This window comes from Piliocolobus tephrosceles, chromosome 7 (assembly GCF_002776525.5).
Source record: "Piliocolobus tephrosceles isolate RC106 chromosome 7, ASM277652v3, whole genome shotgun sequence".
Taxonomy (NCBI): domain Eukaryota; kingdom Metazoa; phylum Chordata; class Mammalia; order Primates; family Cercopithecidae; genus Piliocolobus; species Piliocolobus tephrosceles.
In genome coordinates, this window is record NC_045440.1 from 136,162,201 (window position 1) to 136,183,984 (window position 21,784).

Sequence of the window (21,784 nt, forward strand, 5' to 3'; positions counted from 1 at the left end):
CATGAGGAACCAATCCTCCTGATACTATTTAATCCTAATTATCTCCCAAAGGCCCACCTCCAAACACCATCACACTGGGGGTTAGGGCTTCCACGTATGGATTTTGTGAGTACACAATTATTCAGTCCACAACAGATAGCACAGTTTTTTTGTTTAACGGATAATTGTATTAGTTTGGTCAAAAGTATAATTTTGCTTTCTCTTTATGTGGAAGTTAAATACAGTCCTGACAAATGTACATGATTTCCAAGTTGGTAGAGTTTGAGTTCTGGTGGATTATAATATGTCAAGTTGGCTAAGGCTGGGAACCATTTTCCAGAATTTCCTTCCCTATGTGGTTCCTGGGTAGAGTTGACCACGAAGAAAGGTGTTACACTCAGTCATCTCCATCAGTTGCAGTGATGGAGAGATGCAGAGGGTCAGCCTGCTGCAGCTGACCCTGGATCTCCACTGCTGTGTGTCCATCCCATCTTTCTTACTGCAGGCCTGCTGACGAAGGCTGGCTTCAAGCTCACCCACCAGGATCTTGGCCATGGACCAGAGGGGTAGCAGATAAATAGAGGCAACAATTTCAACAGCATGATAATTTCCATAGACCTCTCCACAAGCTCCTAGTCACAGTCCTACTTCAGCTTCTCAGATTCTGTGCAAGTTCTAAATTGTCTACCTGCACCAATTCTTCTTCCAATTCTCTACCTCTCCCTTCCAGAGCTTCACTACACAGCTCTTCCCACATTTTTGTCTAATTGCATTCCTATAACCAGTCCCTCATTCTCAGCACATTTTTTCTAACTGATGCATTTTGGTTATCTGCTAAACATTAGCAGAGTCTTCCACTGGAAGCCTGTTTAATGGAGAATGCTCCTGTCTGAAAAAGCACCCATCACCCTTGATCCCCTCACTCTGACTCTCCTTCAGAGCTCTGATCACCACCTGACATAGTCTGTGTGTATGTATTTGTCTGCTTTGTTACTACTAAATCCCTGATGAATGGAGAGGGGGCTAGCACTCAATAGTTGCTCAATAAGTATTTGTTGAATGAATATTTGGGGAAACTGATTTAAATGCTGCTATATCATGATCAGAGTAACAGTAATTTGTCCTACAATGTATGTGAAATATTGAATTCATAATGTTCTAGATAAAGAAGAGGTAAGATATTTAAAAAGTAAAGAAGGAAATAGAGGAGGAAGAGTGGGATGGGGAGTAAAAAGGTGAAGAAAGAGAATAAGGCGAGAAAAGTAATTGGGGAGGGAGGAGAAGAAGGAGCAGGGAGGAGGAGAGAGACGAGGCACTCAATGAATGGCTGACACTGCGCTAAGTGCTTTCTGCCGTTTATCTTGAGACAAACCTGTGAGGCAAGTGTTATTATTCCCAGATTATACATGAAGCCACTAAGGCTCAGAAAATTAAAGGACTTACTGAAGGTCTTTACAAAGTGATTGAGCTGAAATCCAAACACAGGGTGCCTGATTTAAAAACTCATATTCTTGCCATTATACCATGCCACCAGAGAAAGCAGACACATCATGAGAAGGAAATGGAAATGCTGCTTAAAATCATATTAAAGTATTCCAATTGGGTCTGAAATTACAGTTTTAACTTCTAAGCTTGGCCAGTTTGCTAAAGTACCAATTTAATACTCAGTCCTTTTATCTATGAATTAATACTTTGTGTAAGTAGACAATTTTGGGATTTATAATCAATGTTTTATGCAATAGTTCTATGATCTTACTAAATATTTTCAACACCAGCCCTTTATTATAGGGAAATGATGAGTTATAGCATTTAAGACATACATTTTTAATTTTAAGCTAGCTTAAGGATATTACTCTGCAAAGTAAGAGTTAAAACACTGGAGTAGCGATATTGACAAATAACTCTGTGTTAATCCCAGGAATAATATGCATGTGGTCTCTACACCGACCAAAACTGGACCTGGTGGGTCTCAGGCAGTGGCAACGCAGCCAGATATTTCAAATCAGCGGAGGCACTTCAGGGTTTTCTTCAAAGGTTGGGTCTTCCTCGCTTGGTATAATTTTGGGTTCAGGTCGTCTTCTGGGTGTGTGTTTTTTCTCTTGAACTATGTTAGCCACATCAGGGAATGAGTGCTTGCTAGGGTCTACTTCTAGTTTCTCCATGTGCTTGCTTCTACAATAACAAAAAAAGACAAACAGAAACAGATACTACATTTAAAATTTCAAATAGATTCAACTCACCCATCCATTTATTCAGCAAACATTGGCAAGTAATGTCCCTGGAGCATAGAAAGAGAGAGAGAGAGAGAATGTTCCTAGCATCAAGAAGCTTAGAGCCTTGTAGATTCTGACCTGTGGAGAAGAAAAGTGCTAAAAAAAAAAAAAAGTCGCTGGGCTTCTGCTAGTGCACAGGCAATTGGAGGAGATGTCACCTGTGAAACTTTACCTCCCTAAGAATTTGTATTTGATAACTGAAATGATACAGCAAGCAAAGCCCTACAGCCAAGATTAAAAACTGAATCCTTCCAGGGAGGTCTTATTCCTTAATGCAGCTCATCAGGCTTCTGAACCCTCCTGCTTCAGACAATCTAACTTGTAGGGGTTTGGCAGGGGCATCTAGACAACAAGTTCAGGTGCATAGCAAAGTGCAGCCCCAGCAACCTCTCCTCCCACAAGAACCTGTGCCTTCTGCACTCACTCAGTTCTCTTAGCAATAGCAAGCATGAAACAGAAGAAGGGAGCACCTTGGTTGGCCAATGTTCCCAATATCATGGTCAGATAGAAAACTGTAGGTAGTCAGGTCTCTGGACTGCATTCCCTGCAATTTTGATTCAATAAGACTGTTGGGCCTGGTAGCCTGTATTTTTATAACATTCCCCCAAATGATATTGATAATCAGTCAAATTGTTTTGGAGTCACTGCACCATTCATTCAAATGTTCATTGAACAGATATGTGTTAAATATCTATGACATTCCAGGTGCTGTATAGGCACCAGGGAAACCATGATCTGTGCAAACAGACATGGTTCCTGGTAATATCTAATAGCACAATGTGGCTTGAACATAGAATTTATGACACTGTCATATACCTGTTTCATTATTTGTCTGTTTTCACACAATACTTATATCTTTGATGCAAAGATTTTGTCTTTTTCATCTTTTATCCTAGGCAGATGGCTGTATTGAATAAATGTTGTTGAATAGGTGAAAAAAAACACATTATTTTTCTATTGGGGAAATAATGAAATTATATAAGAAATTATCTCTGACCTAAAGAAAATCACAGTCAGTTGAATCCAGGAGCTATAAACTGATGCCTTCAGACTAAGCTCATCCAGTGAATACCCTTTGTCAGGGGAGGAAGGTTCCACTCTCTTTTGAAAGTGTCAACTCTCTATTGTCTTTGCAACTATCTCCCTTCATTTCTGTAATCTGCCTAGCCCTTGAAGGCATTTGAGTTTTTGATCCTCCACACTATTTTGACTAATACACAAGGACCTGCTGAAGAAAAAATACAAAATATACAAAGAATATGAAATAGTATATTCAGAAGTCCAAACAGCATACCATAAACTCCATATGCCACAGGAAGGAGAAAAAATGGAAAGGGGCTTGTGTAGCCTCTGAAGGGGTGAAAGAAGTGGGAATTCAAAGATGCCCTGAAAGATGTGAAGGAATGTGGGTGAGCAGTAAAGACAGAATTAATGCTCCAGAGAAATGAATGGTGCTGTGGTCATGTCCTGAACATACCTTCCTCTCAGATGCCTCGATGCCACAGTATTCACTGAACCACCTGCCTTTAAAAGAATAGAGTTTTGTGGTGTCAGCTATGATGCTGCTTATTCTTTTCTGCATAGTCAGTCATCAGAAGGTTGGTGGCTGACTGTGCAGAAAACAGTAAACATGGCAGACCAGAGATGACTATCTTTAGATGGTAGGCCTGCAAGGTTGGGCATTGGCTGGTAAGCTGTTCCCTACAGCCACATGAAACTTTCCCTAAACAATAAGGGTAGCTCACTATGCCTTGCAGTGTGCAATGTGTGCAGTCAATTTGGTTTATACTTTCCTTCTGGGACTGCATAACATTGGCACCTGCTAGGCAGAGGGTGCCTACCACTGGCACCCAACAAAACCCTGAGCATTCAGTCTCTAATGAACTTCCCTGATGGACAACATTTCACATGTGTTGTTGCAACCCATTGCGAGAGGAATTAAGCATGTCTTGTGTGACTCCACAGGGAAAGGACTCTTAGAAGCTTGCACCTGGCTTTTTCTGGACTTAGCCTTTTGCTGATTTTGCCTCCTATTCTTTTGCTGCAATAAATCTTAGCCATGAGTGTAATTATATGCTGAGTCCTGTGAGGTCCTCTAATTAATCTCCAAACCTGGGGTCATCCTGGGGACCCTCCACACACTGTCTTTTGTTGAGCCCCATGCTAAGGCCTTTACTTGTGTCATCAAATCCTCAGACCCAGTGGGAGGACAAGAGGAATAGTCAGCCAAGGTCCCACAGATAAACACAGGCAGAACTAGCTGGGAACTGAATCCAAATCTCTGGTATTAACATCACCATACTGTTCCTCATAGAAAATGAGTTACCAAACACACAGCATAAAGAGGGGTTTTCTATTCTTGACATTTGGCACATAAGCTTATATCCATCAAAACAAACAGTTCTCCAGGTCAGCATGAATATTGAAACCAATTGTGTTATGACACAGTAAACCCACAACCTGCTAGGCCCTCTTTCGTCTCATTTATTTGTTGGTAATCAAGAAACAAAGTTCATTACTGCAAGTCAAGAGGCAGTAGAGCATCTAGGGTAGCTTGCAAGATCCTGGCTTCTACCTGCTAAGCTGTTGGCCCTTGTGAGTTACTCAGTCACTTTGTGCCTCAAAGACCTCATCTTTAAAATAGGGATGATGACAAGGAACATAGGGCCGCTGTCAAGATCAAATGAGTTCATCCATGTAAAGGACATAGAGAAGTGCCAGAAACACAGCAGGCATTCCATAAGTGTCAGTGCCATGTAGGAAAAGGGTGGCATCAGTCAGTATGTCCTAGGATGTGGGTAAGAGTTGGTAATGCAATTCACTATGCTTTTCAGCACACATCTTTTAGGTGTCCAGTGCTGTAATCAGTGCCAGGAATTTAAAGATGAGTAAGACATGGTGTGTGCCCATAACCAAATGAGGAGGACACACATATACTTGGCTATTTTGCACCAGTGTGGCAAGAGCTCTGCAAGTAGGATAAACAAGTCAGGTTAAAGCACAAGGAGACAACATCACCAAGGGCTGGAAGGAATTACGGTAGGAATCATAGAGTAAGGGAACTTGGCACCTGGCACTGGGGGCAGGGTGGGGGTGGTATTTTCCAAGATTTTGAGGCGGAAGAACATTCCAGAGAGGTAACACTGACAACAGGTAAGAAAATATTTGTTCTGCTTACTCTTAGCCTGATATCTTCAGAGAGTGAGGTACCCAAGGTGGGGTTGGGGGAAGGAGTGGGAGTGTCTGGCCCAGTCCAGTCAGGGTAGGACCTGGGTAAGTGAGGGAAGCTTGGATGGCTGGGTAAGGTAATCTGTTGAGGAGGCTGCCTGGAGAAGTGTTTAAGGTAAGATGCTGAAAATCTTTGACTCTGTGGCAAATGCTGGTGCCACAACTCTTGGGAACTGGGGCACCTCGCCCATCACATTTTTCTTTTCATTTTTAGATACTCAAGCAGTAAGGAGTGTGCTTATTTTTAGGAAAGTTAGAGATGGATTTTTCAAGTAAGGGAATGATGTTTAACAACCTATTTATTATATTTAGTGTCATGTAAATATAGTTAGAAAACAGAACACTGACACTACTTCTTGTTACTGTCCTGCTGTCTAAGTTTCCAATTTTTCTTTAATTGCTATTTGTCACAACAAGATAATTTACCTTCTCTTTCATTGGCTTCTCACAATTCATGTACACATTCATTCAATAAGTGTTTACTGAGTACCTACTATGTACTCAGGTTTGTGTGTGTCCTGGAGACTGAAAATGAAAAGCTGTCTTCCTATCCTCAATAACCTTATCACTAAGAAGATAAAATAATATTATTGTCATTAGGAAAAAGAGATGTTATATGGTCATTATTGTACTTAAAGAAGCTATATGATGTGTGCCCAAGTGAGACAATTTGACTGACCAAATTGACCGAGTTGTTTTTGTGAATTGAAAGGGATGTGTTGCTGTTTTTAATCATCTCTCAATATAAGTTGGGTACCCCTAACCTGAAGTTCCAAAATCCAAAATGCCCCCAAATCTGAACTTTTTTGAGCACTGACACAGTGCTCAAAGGAACTGCTCAATGGAGCACTTCAGATTTTCCAGTTAGGAATGTTGAACTGGTATCATGCAAATATTCCACAATCTGAAAAAATCCAAAATAAAAAACAAGCCTGGTCCTAAGCATTTTGGATAAAGGATACTCAACCTGTATGTTCACAGTCTTATCTGATGCTCATACCATCACTGAGCGCAGATGTGGAAGAAGGGAGAGGGGCAGGGGTCCAGTAGAGGCTGAAGCTGAGGGTCAGGCTCAGGACTGGGGCAAGCACAGATATTTCATTTATTATGTGGTGATTTTAATACTTTTTAAGCCTTTTTATTGAGTGCAATACATGTATAGAAAAGTGACCAAATCATAAGAGTGAAACTTTTTAATTGATTGCACCGTGGATTAAGAAGCAGAACATTATCAGCATTCTAGGAGCTCCTACTGTGCCCTTCCAGCCATGATGCCCCCACTGAAACCACCATCTTGGAGGCTACCATTTTGCCTACCGAGCCTTCCTTCTCACGGAGGGTGCCAGTATGAGGATTTGCTATTTGAAACTCTAGAGTTCATCTGTGACACTCAAGGAAAGGCCAATAGAATACAAAGATGCTGACCTGGGGTCTTAACTGCTAAGCTGCCGAACCACCTACAAAAGCACCTTCTTCCACAATAATTGTTCTTTGAGGTAATAAAACATCCTACATTTTTAAGTCCATTTTAGGTATTCTATTACTGCAGCCAAATATATCCTGATACAAGTCAGGTCCAAATGTCATCTATCAGTACATAGAGAAACATAGGGAAAAGAATGCCAACTTCTCCCTGGGAACCAGGAATCCCATAACCTAATGTGAATCTTTACATAGGTAAATTAGACCAGTTATGACTAAGTTTTTATAATTACAGTTATCATTTAGTATAGTCATTCAGTTGTACAAATAATTAATAATGATGTTAATAACAATAGCCACTGATATTGACACGGTACTTTACAATTTTTTTTTCAGATGGAGTCCTGCTCTGTTGCCCAGGCTGGAGTGCAGTAGCGCAACCTTGGCTCACGGCAACCTCCACCTCCTGTGTTCAAGTGATCCTTCCACCTCAGACTCCCAAGTAGCTGGGGCTACAGGTGCACACCACCATGTCTGGCTAATTTTTGTATTTTTAGTAGAAATGGGGTTTTGCTGAAAGTTGGCCAGACTGGTCTTGAACTTCTGACCTCAGGTGATCCGACTGCCTTGGCCTCCCAAAGTGCTGTGAACTCAGTCACAATAGAGGATTTCAATTACTCATGGATCTCTGGAGTCAGAAACAGTGAGCAGCTAAGCCCGGGGCACTCGAGGATCACAGTAATCTCCAAAATAAAGAGAAGAGGGGCCTTTTCTCTTTTGTTTTCCCCGCCTTAATGTCAGAGGACAGATGCCCATCACTGGTCTTACCCACCACCTGACCTTCAGAAACATCACCTCTAGAATCCAGTAAGAATAGCTGGAAGGCAAAATCAACAGATTTATCATCATGGAAGTAAGCAAGAAAAAAGAAAATGCCTAAAATCCATCACTAAGTGCAAAACACATCAGAGATTCATTCCTTTTATCAAAAAACATAAAAAAAGAACTTTTTTCTGGTTTCCTAGTAAGCTAACATATTTGGACCAAAGACTCCCACCTCTCACTGAAAACTTTCTTGAGATCATGAAAGACTTGATAAGATCACAAGGAACTACAAGGTCAGAAATCAAGGAAAGTGGGAACTCAGAAGGAGGAGCAGAGGCCTGAAGCCACCTTGCCCCGAGAGCAGTTGGGGAGCCCTTGAAGTTGTGCTTTGGTCAATCTGACCTTACGGAGTCTGAAGACAGAGGCCAAGGCCCTGAACATGCCAGGTGGGCAGTCTAACGGGACACCCTCTCCATAGTAAGGGTGCAGTGCCAAAGAGCTTTTCTTGTTTCAAGAGTGAATGAGAAGTAAATGCCCACTGCTCACCTCCGCAAGACACTTTGAGGAAAGCTGCTTCAGTGGGGCAGAGGAAAACTGAGTTGTCACCACAAGCTAGAAAGTTTATAGCAGTTTTTGGTTAAAAATCCTCAATCTTGAATTTAGATGAAAGTGGTTCCAAGTTGGCAGTGTTTTTCTCTGCAGCACATGCCAATGTTCCCTGGCCAAGTACCTCCCAGGCCTCTAAGGAAGCACCATACTATTTTCCTAGGCAATGGAGAGCGAAGCAAGTTGCCTGTGCACTGGTTACCAACTTGCTGGAGTCCAGTAAAACAGAACACCCCTATACACAACAGGCTGCATGAAGCAGATTTATTACTTAGAGACAGGCAGCAGAGGACAACAGAAACCATAGGTGCATTGGGGGCTGCACCCCAAAGTTCAGGAAAGTTGCCTGGGAAGCAGATGGCATCTCTTCTGCACATGCCCCACTTGTACTACAGCACAGGGACCCCAGGAAGCAGCCCGTCCTGGATTGTATACCCCTGGACCACATGATCACTGGGCTGAAGCACTGAAGGACATATGTTTCCGGAGAAGGGAAGGCGACTGAAACAGAACTGAGGCTATTTCAGCCAGCTCCCTCTTATCTCAAGATGTTGTATTCCCAGCACATTCCACAATTATTCTTGTGAACTACAACTAAGAAAGTAGGGGGAAAGGGTTGGTACAAGGTCACTCAGAGAACTGTTCTATATGCAGTAGCTCACAGTAAAAAATAAACAACTAGGCCAGGCATACTGGCTCGTGCCTGTAATCCCAGCACTTTGGGAGGCTGAGGCGGGCGGATCACTTGAGGCCAGGAGTTTGAGACCAGCCTGGCCAACATGGCAAAAACCTGTTTCTACTAAAAATACCAAAAAATTAGCTGGGCATGGTGGCATGTGCCTGTAGTCCCAGCTATTCAGGAGGCACAACAATCTCTTGAACCTGGAGGCAGAGGTTGCAGTGAGCCAAGATCATGCCATCGCATTCCAGCCTGGGCAACAAAGGAGAAACTCTGTCTCAAAAAAACAAATAAATGAACAACAACAACAAAAAAGATGACTACTCAAGGAAAAAAAAAACAACAAAAAACCACAAGAACCAATAGAATTAACAAGAACAGAAATAGAAATATAAAAACTTCAGATGTTGGAATATGAAAACATGAACTATAAAACCACTACAATTACTGTGTTTAAATAACATGCCTCAGAGTTCCTAGTAAAAGATGGAAACTTCCCTCTGGACTCAGCAGAACAACAAGGATGCTGCCCTCACTCCACTACTCAACACTATCCTGGAGCCTTTCCCTGTGCAGTAAGGTATGAAGAGGAAATAAAAGAGATAAGGATCAATCGGAAAGCAAGCAAGCTGTCATTCTTTGCAGGCATATAGAAAGTCTAAAAGAACCCACAGACACATTACTAAAATAATGAGAGAGATTAGTAAAGTTGCTGGCTACAAAATCAAACACGAAAGTAGACTACTTCGTGGTGATGGTTGCACAACATTGTGAATATACTAAATGCCACCGAATTGTACACTTTTAAATGATTACAATGGTAAATTTGAGGTCATGTGTATTTTACCACAATGAAAAAGTAAATTGCGATCTATATACCAGCAACAGAGAAAAAAATAAAATAAATAATACATTTGTGATAGCATCAAAATATCATACACCTAAAAATTAATAAAACATTGGTAGGCTTATGGAAAAGTTATAAAGAGATACCAAATAAGATTGAAGAAAGGACAGAGAGATATTAATACTATAAGAACTGTTCTCCCTAAATTGATCTATGTGGTCAATACAATTTCAAAGAAAATCCCAATGCATACCCGTGTGTGTGTGTTTGTGTGTGAGTAAAACTTCCTTAGTTGATTCTGAAATATATATGTAAGTGCAAAGGGCTAAAATTAGCCAACTCACTCTTCAAGAAGAATAAGGTGAGAGGATACTTCCCGCCAGTTATAAAACTCATTATAAGACTATGGAAATTAAGGAAGTAGAGCAGAATAGAGACCAGAGGCAAACCACACAGACGTGGACACCTGGTCTATGACAGAGGTGGCCTTGGTAACTAATGTGGACAGAATAACCATTTTAATAAGAGACACGGGGACAGTAGGGTGTCCACACTGGGAAAAATTAAATTGTCATACTTTAAACATATTAAATTGTCATACTTTAAACAAACTTAATTCCCGATGGATTAGATGTTTCCTCAAATTATACCTAAATGTGAAAGGCAAAAGTATAAAGCCTTACAACATAAAGGACTACCTTTATGACCTCAGGGCAGGATAGAATTTCTACAACAGAACAAACATAAAATAATTAACCATAAAAAAGTTTAATAATTTTGATTATTTTAAAATCAAAATCTTCTGTTCAAATGACAGCAGGAAGAGATTAAGAGATTAAGAAGGCAAGCCTGGCCGGATGCGGTGGCACACACCTGTAATCCCAGCACTTTGGGAGGCCAAGGCAGGTGGATCGCAGGAGGTTAGGAGTTTGAAACCAGCCTGGCCAACATTGCGAAACCTCATCTCTACTAAAAATACAAAAATTAACCAGGCATGGTGGCAGGCACCAGTAGTCCCAGCTACTCGGGAGGCTGAGGCAGGAGAATCGCTTGAATCTGGGAGGCAGAAGTTGCAGTGAGCCAAGATCCTGCCACTGCACTCCAGTCTCCTGCCACTGCACTTCATAAGAGCAAGACTCTGCCTCAAAAAAAACAAAAAAATAAAAAGATAAAAAAAAAATAAGAAAGAAAGAAGAAGAAGAAGGCAAGTCTGAGGCTGTATAATCCTGGTTCTACTACTTACCGGCTTTGACATCTTGGGCAAATGCCATCTCTCAATCTCAGTAAATTATAAATAATAGTATTTATCTGCAGTGTTATTCTTGAAGATGAAAGACAGACAACACATAACATCATGTAGCAGAGTCAGCACTCAATAAATCCCCTCATTGGGAGGAATTTGGGCATCTTCTTTCATTTTACAGTGTTAAGGGACCACAAGAGGTCACTGAGTGTTACCCTCCAGTCCTGATGAATAAAACCCTACCCCAGTTTCTCTTCCCCCTCCATTCACTTTCTCCGCAGCATGAGAAACAAACCACTCTGCCAAGAGAGGGTCAAGGGGCCTCCTGTGGCCCTCCCAGTGGATGGCTGCATCTATAGTCCTTTGCCTAAAACCAACAATCCTGCCTGATCTCAGTTCCCGTGAGCAGCTTGAACGGGCAGCTGCTTGATTAATGCGGTTGCCCAGCCTGAGGCTGGGATAATGTGCACAATAGAGTTTGCCAGTGATGAAGGAGCACCACACAACTACCTTCCCACAGGCATTTTATATGTGACTGTGGTATGATCATTTCTCAGTCATCAAAACGAAAAAGAAAGGCTTTGCAAAAATATCACAGGAGGGACTGCTATGAAGAATCGTGCTAAGACATCTTGAATCCTCAAGTGTAATCACAGTAATGATAGTTTTCCTGGGGTCTGAAAACCAGCTCCGAACTGTTTGCAATGATTTGACTTTCCATTGCTGATTCCTCACAAATTAGATTCAGACTCTTTCCATGTGTTGATGCTGCTGGGGGTTAATTATGACTGTGAATATTCATAATAGACATAATACCCGTGAATCTTGTATGTGCAATGGAAATCACTAAGCTGGGAAATAGAGTGGATTTCCAAGGTTAAAAACAGCAACCCTTTTTTCAGTAGGAATTCAATTGCATACCTGTTGTTCAAACAAACCCCATGTTTAAAAATCTCTACAAAAGTTCAGCAGTTGTCTTTGAACATGCCAATGCCTGACTGCTTTATTATGCAACACATAAATATAGCTCTTGTTCAGGTATTTTTGTGATGGTAATTCTAGCATATACATTTGTATCACAAAGATAGTTTGCCTTACTTCAAAATAGATTTTACCATCTGGATGATAAGAGTCTGAAAATCATAAGAAGCAGAAGGACAGTTGGAAGAACTGGGATCTCATTCTCGAGAAGAACTGAGAAAGGGGAGAGCTTTGTACAAATTACTTTATGAGATGTCATTGCTTAAGGCAGATTGGCTTGGTTTTGAGGGTCTCCAGGAAGCAGAGCCTGGACCTTCACTTAGGAATCAAAGAGAGACAGAGAGAGGCTGTCTAACAGTAGAGGATACCAAGAAGGGAATGAAAACTCTCTTGAGAGGACGAGGGTCCTATTGGGAAAGGAATTTAAGCAAAGGCCAGAAAATGACCAACAGTCAGGAGATTGACAGGAGGGGCCCTAGTACCGTTGAGAGTTGAGGCGTCTGTGGAGTGACACACGGATCATAAAAGGGAGGCAGTGACAGCAACGGTACCAGCGAGGTTGTCCCAGCATGTCATGGCTACATGACCTTCAGTACATTCTAAGTTTCTCCCTTCCTCAGCTCCCTTAACTGGAAATTGAGCATAAAAATTACGAGGATTAAATGTGTTAATATGGGTAAACCACACAGAATAGCACCTGACACAAAGCAAGCACTTGGTAAATGTTAGCCGTCATTGGTGTTGACATTACCAGTCATGTTATATTATGACGAGACGTTGGGACCTGTATATACACAGATTTGATTTTAGGGATCAGGAGCCCTACAAAGCAAGAGTCTATGGTTTGGGAAACAAACATTAACATTCATGGTATGAATCATCTCAGAACTTTAAATAATTGTATAATTTTGGAAGCTGCATTCCAACCAACAAATGACAATGAAGAGAACAATATCATACAGCTAAGGACAGACTGGGAGGGTGGTACCTTGTATTTATGTGTTCACTGCTCCTGTCCGAGGTAGTTTTCACAGATGTGAACGCTCGTTGACCACCTGTGATTACTTCTCCTACCTAAAATTAAAATGAAACACACACCACGTGGTGCATTACTCCTTGATGTACCTTTACAAACATACATATATGTATTTTAAAAGATATTAAAACATTTTAAGTTTTTTCTACATATTCCATGAAACACTCAATCTTGAAGCCCTTACATGCAGTGTAGAGAAGGTTACATCACGAATTGTATCTATCATAATAGTCTTGCAAAGCCACAAGCTATCTACAACTGCCAAAGGCCAAGCAGGAGATATGGTGAATTAATGTATTTAACAAATATTATCTAAGAGACAACAATATGCCAGATACTTTTGTGGGGTGTTGGGGATACAGATGTGATGGAAACACTGCCTTTGAGGTGCTCCTAGTGAAATGTGGAAAGCACTCTGAGGTGGGAGCTTGAATCCTCATTCTCCCAGCTCACTGGGCCCTGGGTTCTTCCTCTGTAAAATGAAGGAATTGGTTTATGATCTTAAAGGCCCCTTTTTTGGTCTAAAAAATCCTATAATTCTAACATTTTTAAACTAAATAAGCTCAGTGCTAAGCATGTTGAAGTCTCAATAAGTAAAATGATTCAATTCAACAAATACACTGCAAAATTATTCAGACCCAGTACCTCCTCTCAAGAAACTCCTAAGACATCAGAGAGGGGAAGGAAAAGAGAACCTGCTGCTACTTAGACTCCAACTACGTGCTAGGCACACACCTACCAATATCAACACCGCATTTTATTTAACTTCCCCACCCCTAAACATTCCTATGAGACAGGGATTGCTAGCAGGAGGAGAGAAGTTTAAAAACTCTCTTCCCATGTTGCCTGGGTCCATTGACCAATATGGCCTCTGCCCTTTGTTTTTAAGGAGTAGAGTGACCTTGAGTGGGTGTCCATTCCCCTCTCCACCCTCACCAGGCCCTTCTCTATGGCAGGGGAATGACTCATTCACCTGCCGCACCTTTCTGATGGGCAGGGTCTTTGATCTCAAGGGTGAGGGCTATCTGCCTTTCTCTGTTCTGCCTGAGACTTGGTGTGCTGCACAGCTGTGATCCAGGCTCACGCAAATGATTAGGGAAAAGACTAAGCTTAGACTTCAAGGGTCTATCATCATCTGTCTCCCATCTACTGGCTCAGGCATGTATCTCGACTTACAGTATATATTTGGGAAGGGCATTGGAAGCCCCAATTTAGCCTTAACACTAAGCCACATCCTCCTATCTAAGCTTTACTATACTGAAGTGTTGGTCACTTAATCATATTATAATTTAATCAGTGTTGGTCACTTAATCAGTGTTGGTCACTTAATCCAGTCTGAGACTGCAGCATCAAACTCGGGGAGGTATGGGCTCTGATGGATGCCCACTCCTAGATGGCAGTCCTCCTGTGTCAACATCATACAGTGGTGCCAGACTAGTTTTTTCACATGGTGCAGTTGTATAATTTTCAATTATATTTTGTAAAAATGTAACACGTGTATGTATGTGTGATGTCGTGCAGCTCCCTTTCACTGGAGACCATGAACATAAGAAGTATATCTTCCTCTTCCCATGGGTCTCATGGGAGGGCATATGTGCGTTGTGGAAAGATCTTCAGCTCCACCCTTTCAATACAAGCTTTGAACACTGGACTGGGGGAAAACAATCACAAGTGGTTTATGTGATGGTAAGACTTTTACTGAAGCTCCAGAAGAAAAAAATAATGAATGCTACTAAAGATATTAAATACCAAGGCTAGAAGGGTTTGTTCAGAAATGTTTCAAAAGCGATGCAGTCCACATTACAAAAACTCATAGAAGAATGCTACGGAAGAATTGGCAACCAAAGCTACCAAAACAATGTTTACTGAATAATTAAAGAAGGTGACTCACAGGAAGGTTTGCCCAATGAAACAGGTTTGTATTATCAAACATGGTTTATTTTGGAGTAGGCTAAGTCTAAAATGTTGTATTTTCTAGGTTTTAAAATAGACTTAATGTAATTGTATTGTTTTCCATTAATTTTTTGCTGACCAGTGTTATATTTGTGGATGTTACTGTGGCAGGGTATGAATGTCTATATGGTTTAAATACGAGAACAACTGGTTTTCTTCTTTTTCTTTAACTGAATGAGTGGGATGAATCTAAATATTTCCTGATATCCTGCCCTTCCCTTAAGGGAATGAAAACACTTCTCAGTTGCTGTTGATTCCAGTTATAGTTCAACAAATCAGATGTCAATTATAAATTTAAAAAATAGAATTGGGAAGATGTTTCTTAATGTTTTATGGAGATTAAAAAGAGATTCTCTTTAGATTTAGAGGAGAGAGAGAATGGGGGAAGGGCCTCCTCCTGGAAGTATCCCAGGGAGGCAGCAAGACCTCCAAGAGATGTGGCTGTGTAATACATGTGGAGCAGTGCTGTCCAGCAAAATGTTCTGCAATTCTGTTTTTCAATATTTCCTACTATCTCAATATTTCTGGTGGAAATGCTCTGTGCTATCCAACACAATTGCCTATTGCTGCTAAGCACTTGAAATGCGGTTAGTGCAATGTAGAAATGAAAGTTTTGCTTTTATTAAATTTTAATTAATTTGAATTTATGTTTATTTAGCAAGAGCTACAGGAACATAACCACAGTCAGCTTCAAACCCATGTGTGTTGGTCATGTGATGGGCTACTGGGATTCTTCCTCAGGTGTGAACGACCTTGTCCATACCAACTACCCATAATTCATCTGTGGTCTAGACCACACGGTCTTTTCTGTTCTGGAACTCTCTGCTCCTTCCTTACCCATGCCTGGGACCTGGAACTGTCATGTGAGTGTGAGAACTTGGGGGTCTACAATCCAATCTCTCTGATCAATGTGAGATCTGGAGGATACTCCCCTGCGCCTGATTTGGCCAATTGAAAAGACTCAGGTCAGCCAGGGAGCTCACTGAGATGTTGACTGAGACCTTTGTTGGGCTTGCATCACAGCTCAACTTCTCCCTTTCCCCACTCTTGGCTTCTTCCCTCCCTTTCCGGGTGTTGACCCCCAGGGTACTTCTTAATACACATTTTGCACGCTCGTCTGCATTTCAGAATCTGCTTCCCAAGGAGCAGTGGCACTTTAGCACATTTTACATTTCTTAATATTTTAATTCTTTTAAATGAAGTCAATGTTAGTTAAAATTCATTAAAATATCAGCTTAAAAAAAAAGAAAGCTCTTGAACCCAAAGTACAAGTTTTGTATAGCTTTACACTGCAATACATGCACCAATGAGAATGGGAGCATATGCATAATTAGAGTCTTAAAACACCCCATTTCTAACACTGTTATTTGTCACATAATAAGCACAAAGACTCTGTGTTTATGGAAATGCAAATAGAATCACAAATTTGGAACTTTTATTCACAGGGAATTTGCTGTGCACCAGAATCTAAATGTGTTTCTTCTTTTAAAAGGTATTTTCGGCTCATTTAGTTTCAAAGATTGTTTTAAGTTTAAAAGTTAGAAGGAATTAAGGAGTCAGCTGTAAATAAAATATTAACACAAACATTCATAATAACACTGAAATTCATCTTAGTGCCAACATACATAATAACACTGAAATTCATCTTAATATCAACATTCATATTAATAGTAGGTTACCTTTTCTGATAAGATCGAATTTGCCCAAGCAGAGGACTATAGGTTCAGTGTTCCAAGGTTTTGGAATCCTAACATTTGGTTTCCCACTGTACCTGCAGTCCCGGGTTGCTCTGCCTCAAGGAAGCAATGCTCATTAACATCAAACCTCGTCTTATTCATTTGTGCTAAATGTGTTTAGGAATGACTAATGGAAAAGTTGTAAGGGCCAAAATATGTTTAGTAAATTAGATAATGTGAGACTAACGGTTTCCTGAATCCACAGAGAGAAATGTAATCAACTACTTGAAAATTCAATTGTGGGATAGGCATAAAGGAACAAATTAACATTTTAATAATGTTACATTATTTTAACTCTCATAGAGCCACGCAATTGAAAGTTGGGAGTGAACATGGAGGCAGTAATAGAGTTCACTTTTCTACAGAATACAAAAGTCCATTCTGAGGTTTTTCTGATGCATGACTTTCCAACTTTTACTTAAATAGTACCTGGGTTGAAGTTTCATTACACCTCGAGGCAGTACCTGCATTGAGACGATCTATATCAACTATAAAAGTTACTCATACCAATACATAGACTATGTGAGCTGTGTAAAAATACAGTAAACTGATGCAACGAAGCTACTTAGCTCTGAATCCTTATACTTTGGGTTGAACCATAAAAATTGCCAATATCTATGTTTGATCCAAAAAAAATATTTCTTATGGTTTAACTTAATATTTAAGTGAATTTAAATAAAAATGAGCAAACAATAACTCCATTTCAGATGAAGACACGCTACTTGTAAATTAAGAGGGAATGAACAAAGGACATGAATGCAATCAGGAATACTTGTTCAGAAAGAAAACATACATCAATCAACTTTAACTTTTTCCTGTGAGTTTAGCCTGGCTTCTTAAATAAAAGCATACATGAAAATCACAATCAATTTCCCTTTCTCTTGGAGATTTCACTTTCTCCCACAGTTTCAACTATTACCTCCATTAAATCTGCTCCAAGAAATATTTACTGAGCATCTGTTATACGCCAAGCATAGGACCGAGAGGCAGATATGGAATGATAGATTAAAAATTATTCCTGATCATCTCATGAGGGAGAAAGATATATAAACAGTTAAAATACATTAAAAAAAGTACAATTGCTAGATATATGCATAGACTACTATGGAAGCCCAAGGGAGGGAGCCATGCTAGAAAGGATAGAGAGCAGAAATCAAATAAGGTATTTTAATCTGTTCTCACATTGCTATAAATACCTGAGACTGGGTAATTTATAAATAAAAGAGGTTTAATTGACTCACGACTCTGCAGACTATATAGGAAACATGGTGGCACCATCTTCCGGGACGGCCTCAGGAAACTTACGATCACGGCAGAAGGTGAAGGGGAAGCAGGCATATCTCATATGGCAGGAGTAGGAGCAAGAGAGAGGGGAATGAGGTGCCACACACTTTTAGGCCACCAGATCTCAAGAGAACGCTCTCACACAGCACTAGGGGGATGGTGCTAAACCATTATAAACCGACCCCATGATCCAACCGTCTCCCACCAGGCCCCACCTCCAGCACTGGGCATTACATTTCAACATGAGATTTGGGTGGGGACACAAATCTAAATCAATCCTGTTGTGATGCTGTCTAAATGTGCCTAATGGCCATTAGAAGGCTTACTGGGGGATATGAGGTTTGATATGAATTTTAAAGGATAAGCAGGAATTTTCCAGAAGATGTAGGTCATGTAGTAGATGAGGAATATTCCAGAAAGAGAAAACAAGCATGAGCAGAGACAGGAAAGTAAATGACCACACAAACCAGCACGAAATATGTGGCAGACTGTAGCTGGAGAGAAGGCTGAAGAACAAAGGAGAGATTTGGGGGAATTTATTTCATGGCACTTGGACTTTGCATAAGTAGTGATGAGAACTTTGCAATGCTTTCTTCCCAAGTCACACAGTTACTTACCTCAGCTCAAGAGTAGTGTTTTACACACATCCTTATTTTCCTTAGATAAGGTGTGTGATGTTAACAAAAATACTAACTCCAGTGGAGTGATAGCTTTTGAAAAGTGTCTTTTTCTCTTGCCTAGCTAGATAAAAATACTTTCCTTTCTCTTCAGACTATTTTAGTCAAATTTCTGTTCCCGCACCCAACCTCACTCTGAAAATACTCATGACACACAATCCTGTTGGGAAACTGTCTAAATGTGCATAATGGTCATCACAGAGATTCTACAAATTCACACATTCGAATCACTGGCTAATTGTGCTGTTCCGTTGGGCTTTAGTTTGCCTATAGACTACCATTTCTCTAGTAGACCACTGTCTCACAGGAGGTAGGTCTTGGACTCTGCATTCAAGATCACTTAGCATTTATATATCCTCTTAAAAGGGGTCATTTGCACGAAATGTAACCCATTGTCCACAATTGCCCCAGTGTGGAAGACCATGGAAGTTAAGGGAATAGTTTCTTAAAATGAACTGAACATCAATAAATGATTTTTATACTCTTCAGTGCAGACCTTTGCAGTATTTTCATGTGGGTGTGATATGGTGTCTTAACGCATAGTACAGGCACTGAGCCTGTTTGTCCTCATATCCATTGCCTGCCCTGTCTTTGCTCTGCTCTATAAATCACAGGAAGACAGAACCCTGCTGGCTTCACTATCACTATCCACAGAACCTGCTGGCCTCCCATGTTAACTGCCTTCCACCTAGGCCTGGCCAATGGGAGGCAATGAAGGGAAGCTGGAGGGCCAAGAACCCTACACGCTTTCACAACCCCTGTCTGCATCAACAACTCCTCCAGCAGTGGTAGAATCTACTCTGTGGCTCCAGGCCCTGCCCAAGATGGCTACTGCAGTTTCGGTTTCTTCCAGGTGACCTTTCCAGGTGACCTTGGTGTTTGCTTTCTGCCAACACCAACTTCTCCCTCTGTCGCAGGAATGGTGGTAACTTCCTGATGGTACACATTTTTTCCTTTCTTTGGTTCTCAAATCTCCTGTTATCTGTGTAATATTCTTCCTGAATTACTCCTAAATAATAAATTCCCTTATAGATCCTGTATTGTATACATTTCAATACTCAGGTGTTTCCTGATTTCTCATTAGACCCTTTCTTATTTATGTTGTGTTTCTCACACCTTGGGGTGGTCATTAAAACGAGATTCCCACACCATCTAGTTAGAATCTGCAGATAGTGGCCTGGGAATCTAGCTTTTAACAAGCTCTCCCCAGGTGATTCTTAGATTAGATGAGTTTTGAAAACAGTCCTAGCTGATACCGCAGCTTCCAGGCTTTTCTGGATGCAATTTAATTTATACAACCCACATTTACAAGACACCTATTAGTGTCCCAGAAATTGTTCTAGGAGCTGGGATGCTGTGGATGAACCAGAAAAACATGGTCACTGCACTGATGAAATATTTTACATTGCTGTTCAAAATTATATACTTTGAACAGCATGAGAGATAATACAGATGAGAGAAAATAATTGTGTAATACTCTGTTTTATGTGTGCACTATCATTTAATGGACTGGTTTTGAAGAGTTAGATTGTTTCCAGTTTCTTATATGATGGTGTCTACCCATGTACATGAATTGTATATTGTATGATATACCTAACTATTTTGTTAGGAGAGAATCCAAATTTAGAATTATTAAGTCATGATGTATATTTTAAAGCTTGATATATGTCAGTAATTTTATTCCCAAAAAGATTAAATCATTTCCTATTTTCTCTAGCAGTTTATGAGAGTACTCTTTCAATGAACCCTCATTAGCATTGAACTAAAAAAAAATTTTTAAATAGGAATTTGGCAGGAGTGGTTGCTTCTAGAAAGGAGAACTAGATGGCTGAGAGAGATGAAAAGAAGGATTGCTTTGTACTGTAAGTTACTTAATGCTTTTGGATTCTGTCTTGTAAATATATATTATCTATTTTAAAATAAGAAGCAGTAAAAAGTTTTTACATGTTTGAAAATAACATGAAAAATATAATATTTTATTATAATATATAATGGAAATTTCTCATGTCTTTTGTATTTCTTTTGTAACTGTTGTTTCCCACTTTCTAGTAGAGATTTAATTGTTTTCTGAAATACTTTTATGAATTTATACATATTATCCTTCTTTAGTCTTTTGTGGTTTTTTTCTGGCAATGGGACATATGAGCATTAAAAATAATATATCTTGGCCGGGCGCGGTGGCTCAAGCCTGTAATCCCAGCACTTTGGGAGGCCGAGACGGGCGGATCACGAGGTCAGGAGATCGAGACCATCCTGGCTAACACAGTGAAACCCCGTCTCTACTAAAAAATACAAAAAACTAGCCGGGCGAGGTGGCGGGTGCCTGTAGTCCCAGCTACTCGGGAGGCTGAGGCAGGAGAATGGCGTGAACCCGAGAGGCGGAGCTTGCAGTGAGCTGAGATCCGGCCACTGTACTCCAGCCTGGGTGACAGAGCGAGACTCCATCTCAAAAAATAAAAATAAATAAATAAATAATAATAATATATCTTAACTTGTTTATTTTACCTCACTAAAATGTAAACTCCATGAGGACAGGAAGTTCTATGTTGGGCACGTGGTAAGCCCTCAACAATTATTTGTTGAATAAATACATAGATGAAATGCCAGTGAACAAAAAGTATTTACTGAATGGTAGGTTTTGACATACAACTCTTACATTGTAAATAATGAAATAATTATTTTATTGTAGATTGTAAATGATTAAAACTATTGTTTTTCCTTGGTGATTTTTGAAATTCTTTTATGTTTAGAAAATCCTTTAAAGAATGAAAGTAGATATTTATCTTTATTTATTTTCTTAATGCTTTTAAAATAATACTCAATTCTTTAAAATTCATATGAAATTTATTTTGGTGTCCGGTGTATTTGATGAACTAACATTTTCCAAATAGCCAATATCCTCCAATTTTATTTTAAAATATACATTAATTCACTCAATTTCAATCAATGGGTATTTTTTTGAGTACCTACAACACACCACTGAACTAGACACAGTTCTTGTTTCAGGGAGCTTAT

General features: G+C 40.1%; 1 protein-coding gene across 4 annotated transcripts in view; it reads right to left on the reverse strand.

Moving 5' to 3' along the window:
- Window positions 1-291: 291 nt before the first annotated feature.
- LRRC6 (leucine rich repeat containing 6) overlaps window positions 292-21,784 on the reverse strand; it is a 123,412-nt gene continuing 101,919 nt past the window's right edge. For 3 of the 4 annotated variants that reach the window (XM_023222951.2, XM_023222937.2, XM_023222926.2), the window contains 2 exons: window positions 13,072-13,157; window positions 1,742-2,151 (listed from right to left, as the gene is read on the reverse strand). In XM_023222951.2, coding sequence (XP_023078719.2) covers window positions 1,977-2,151; window positions 13,072-13,157 — 261 coding nt within the window. In that variant the 3' untranslated portion in view covers window positions 1,742-1,976. Of the gene's footprint in view, window positions 526-1,741; window positions 2,152-13,071; window positions 13,158-21,784 lie in introns of those variants that run through there. The other variant, XM_023222935.2, reaches the window with a different exon arrangement.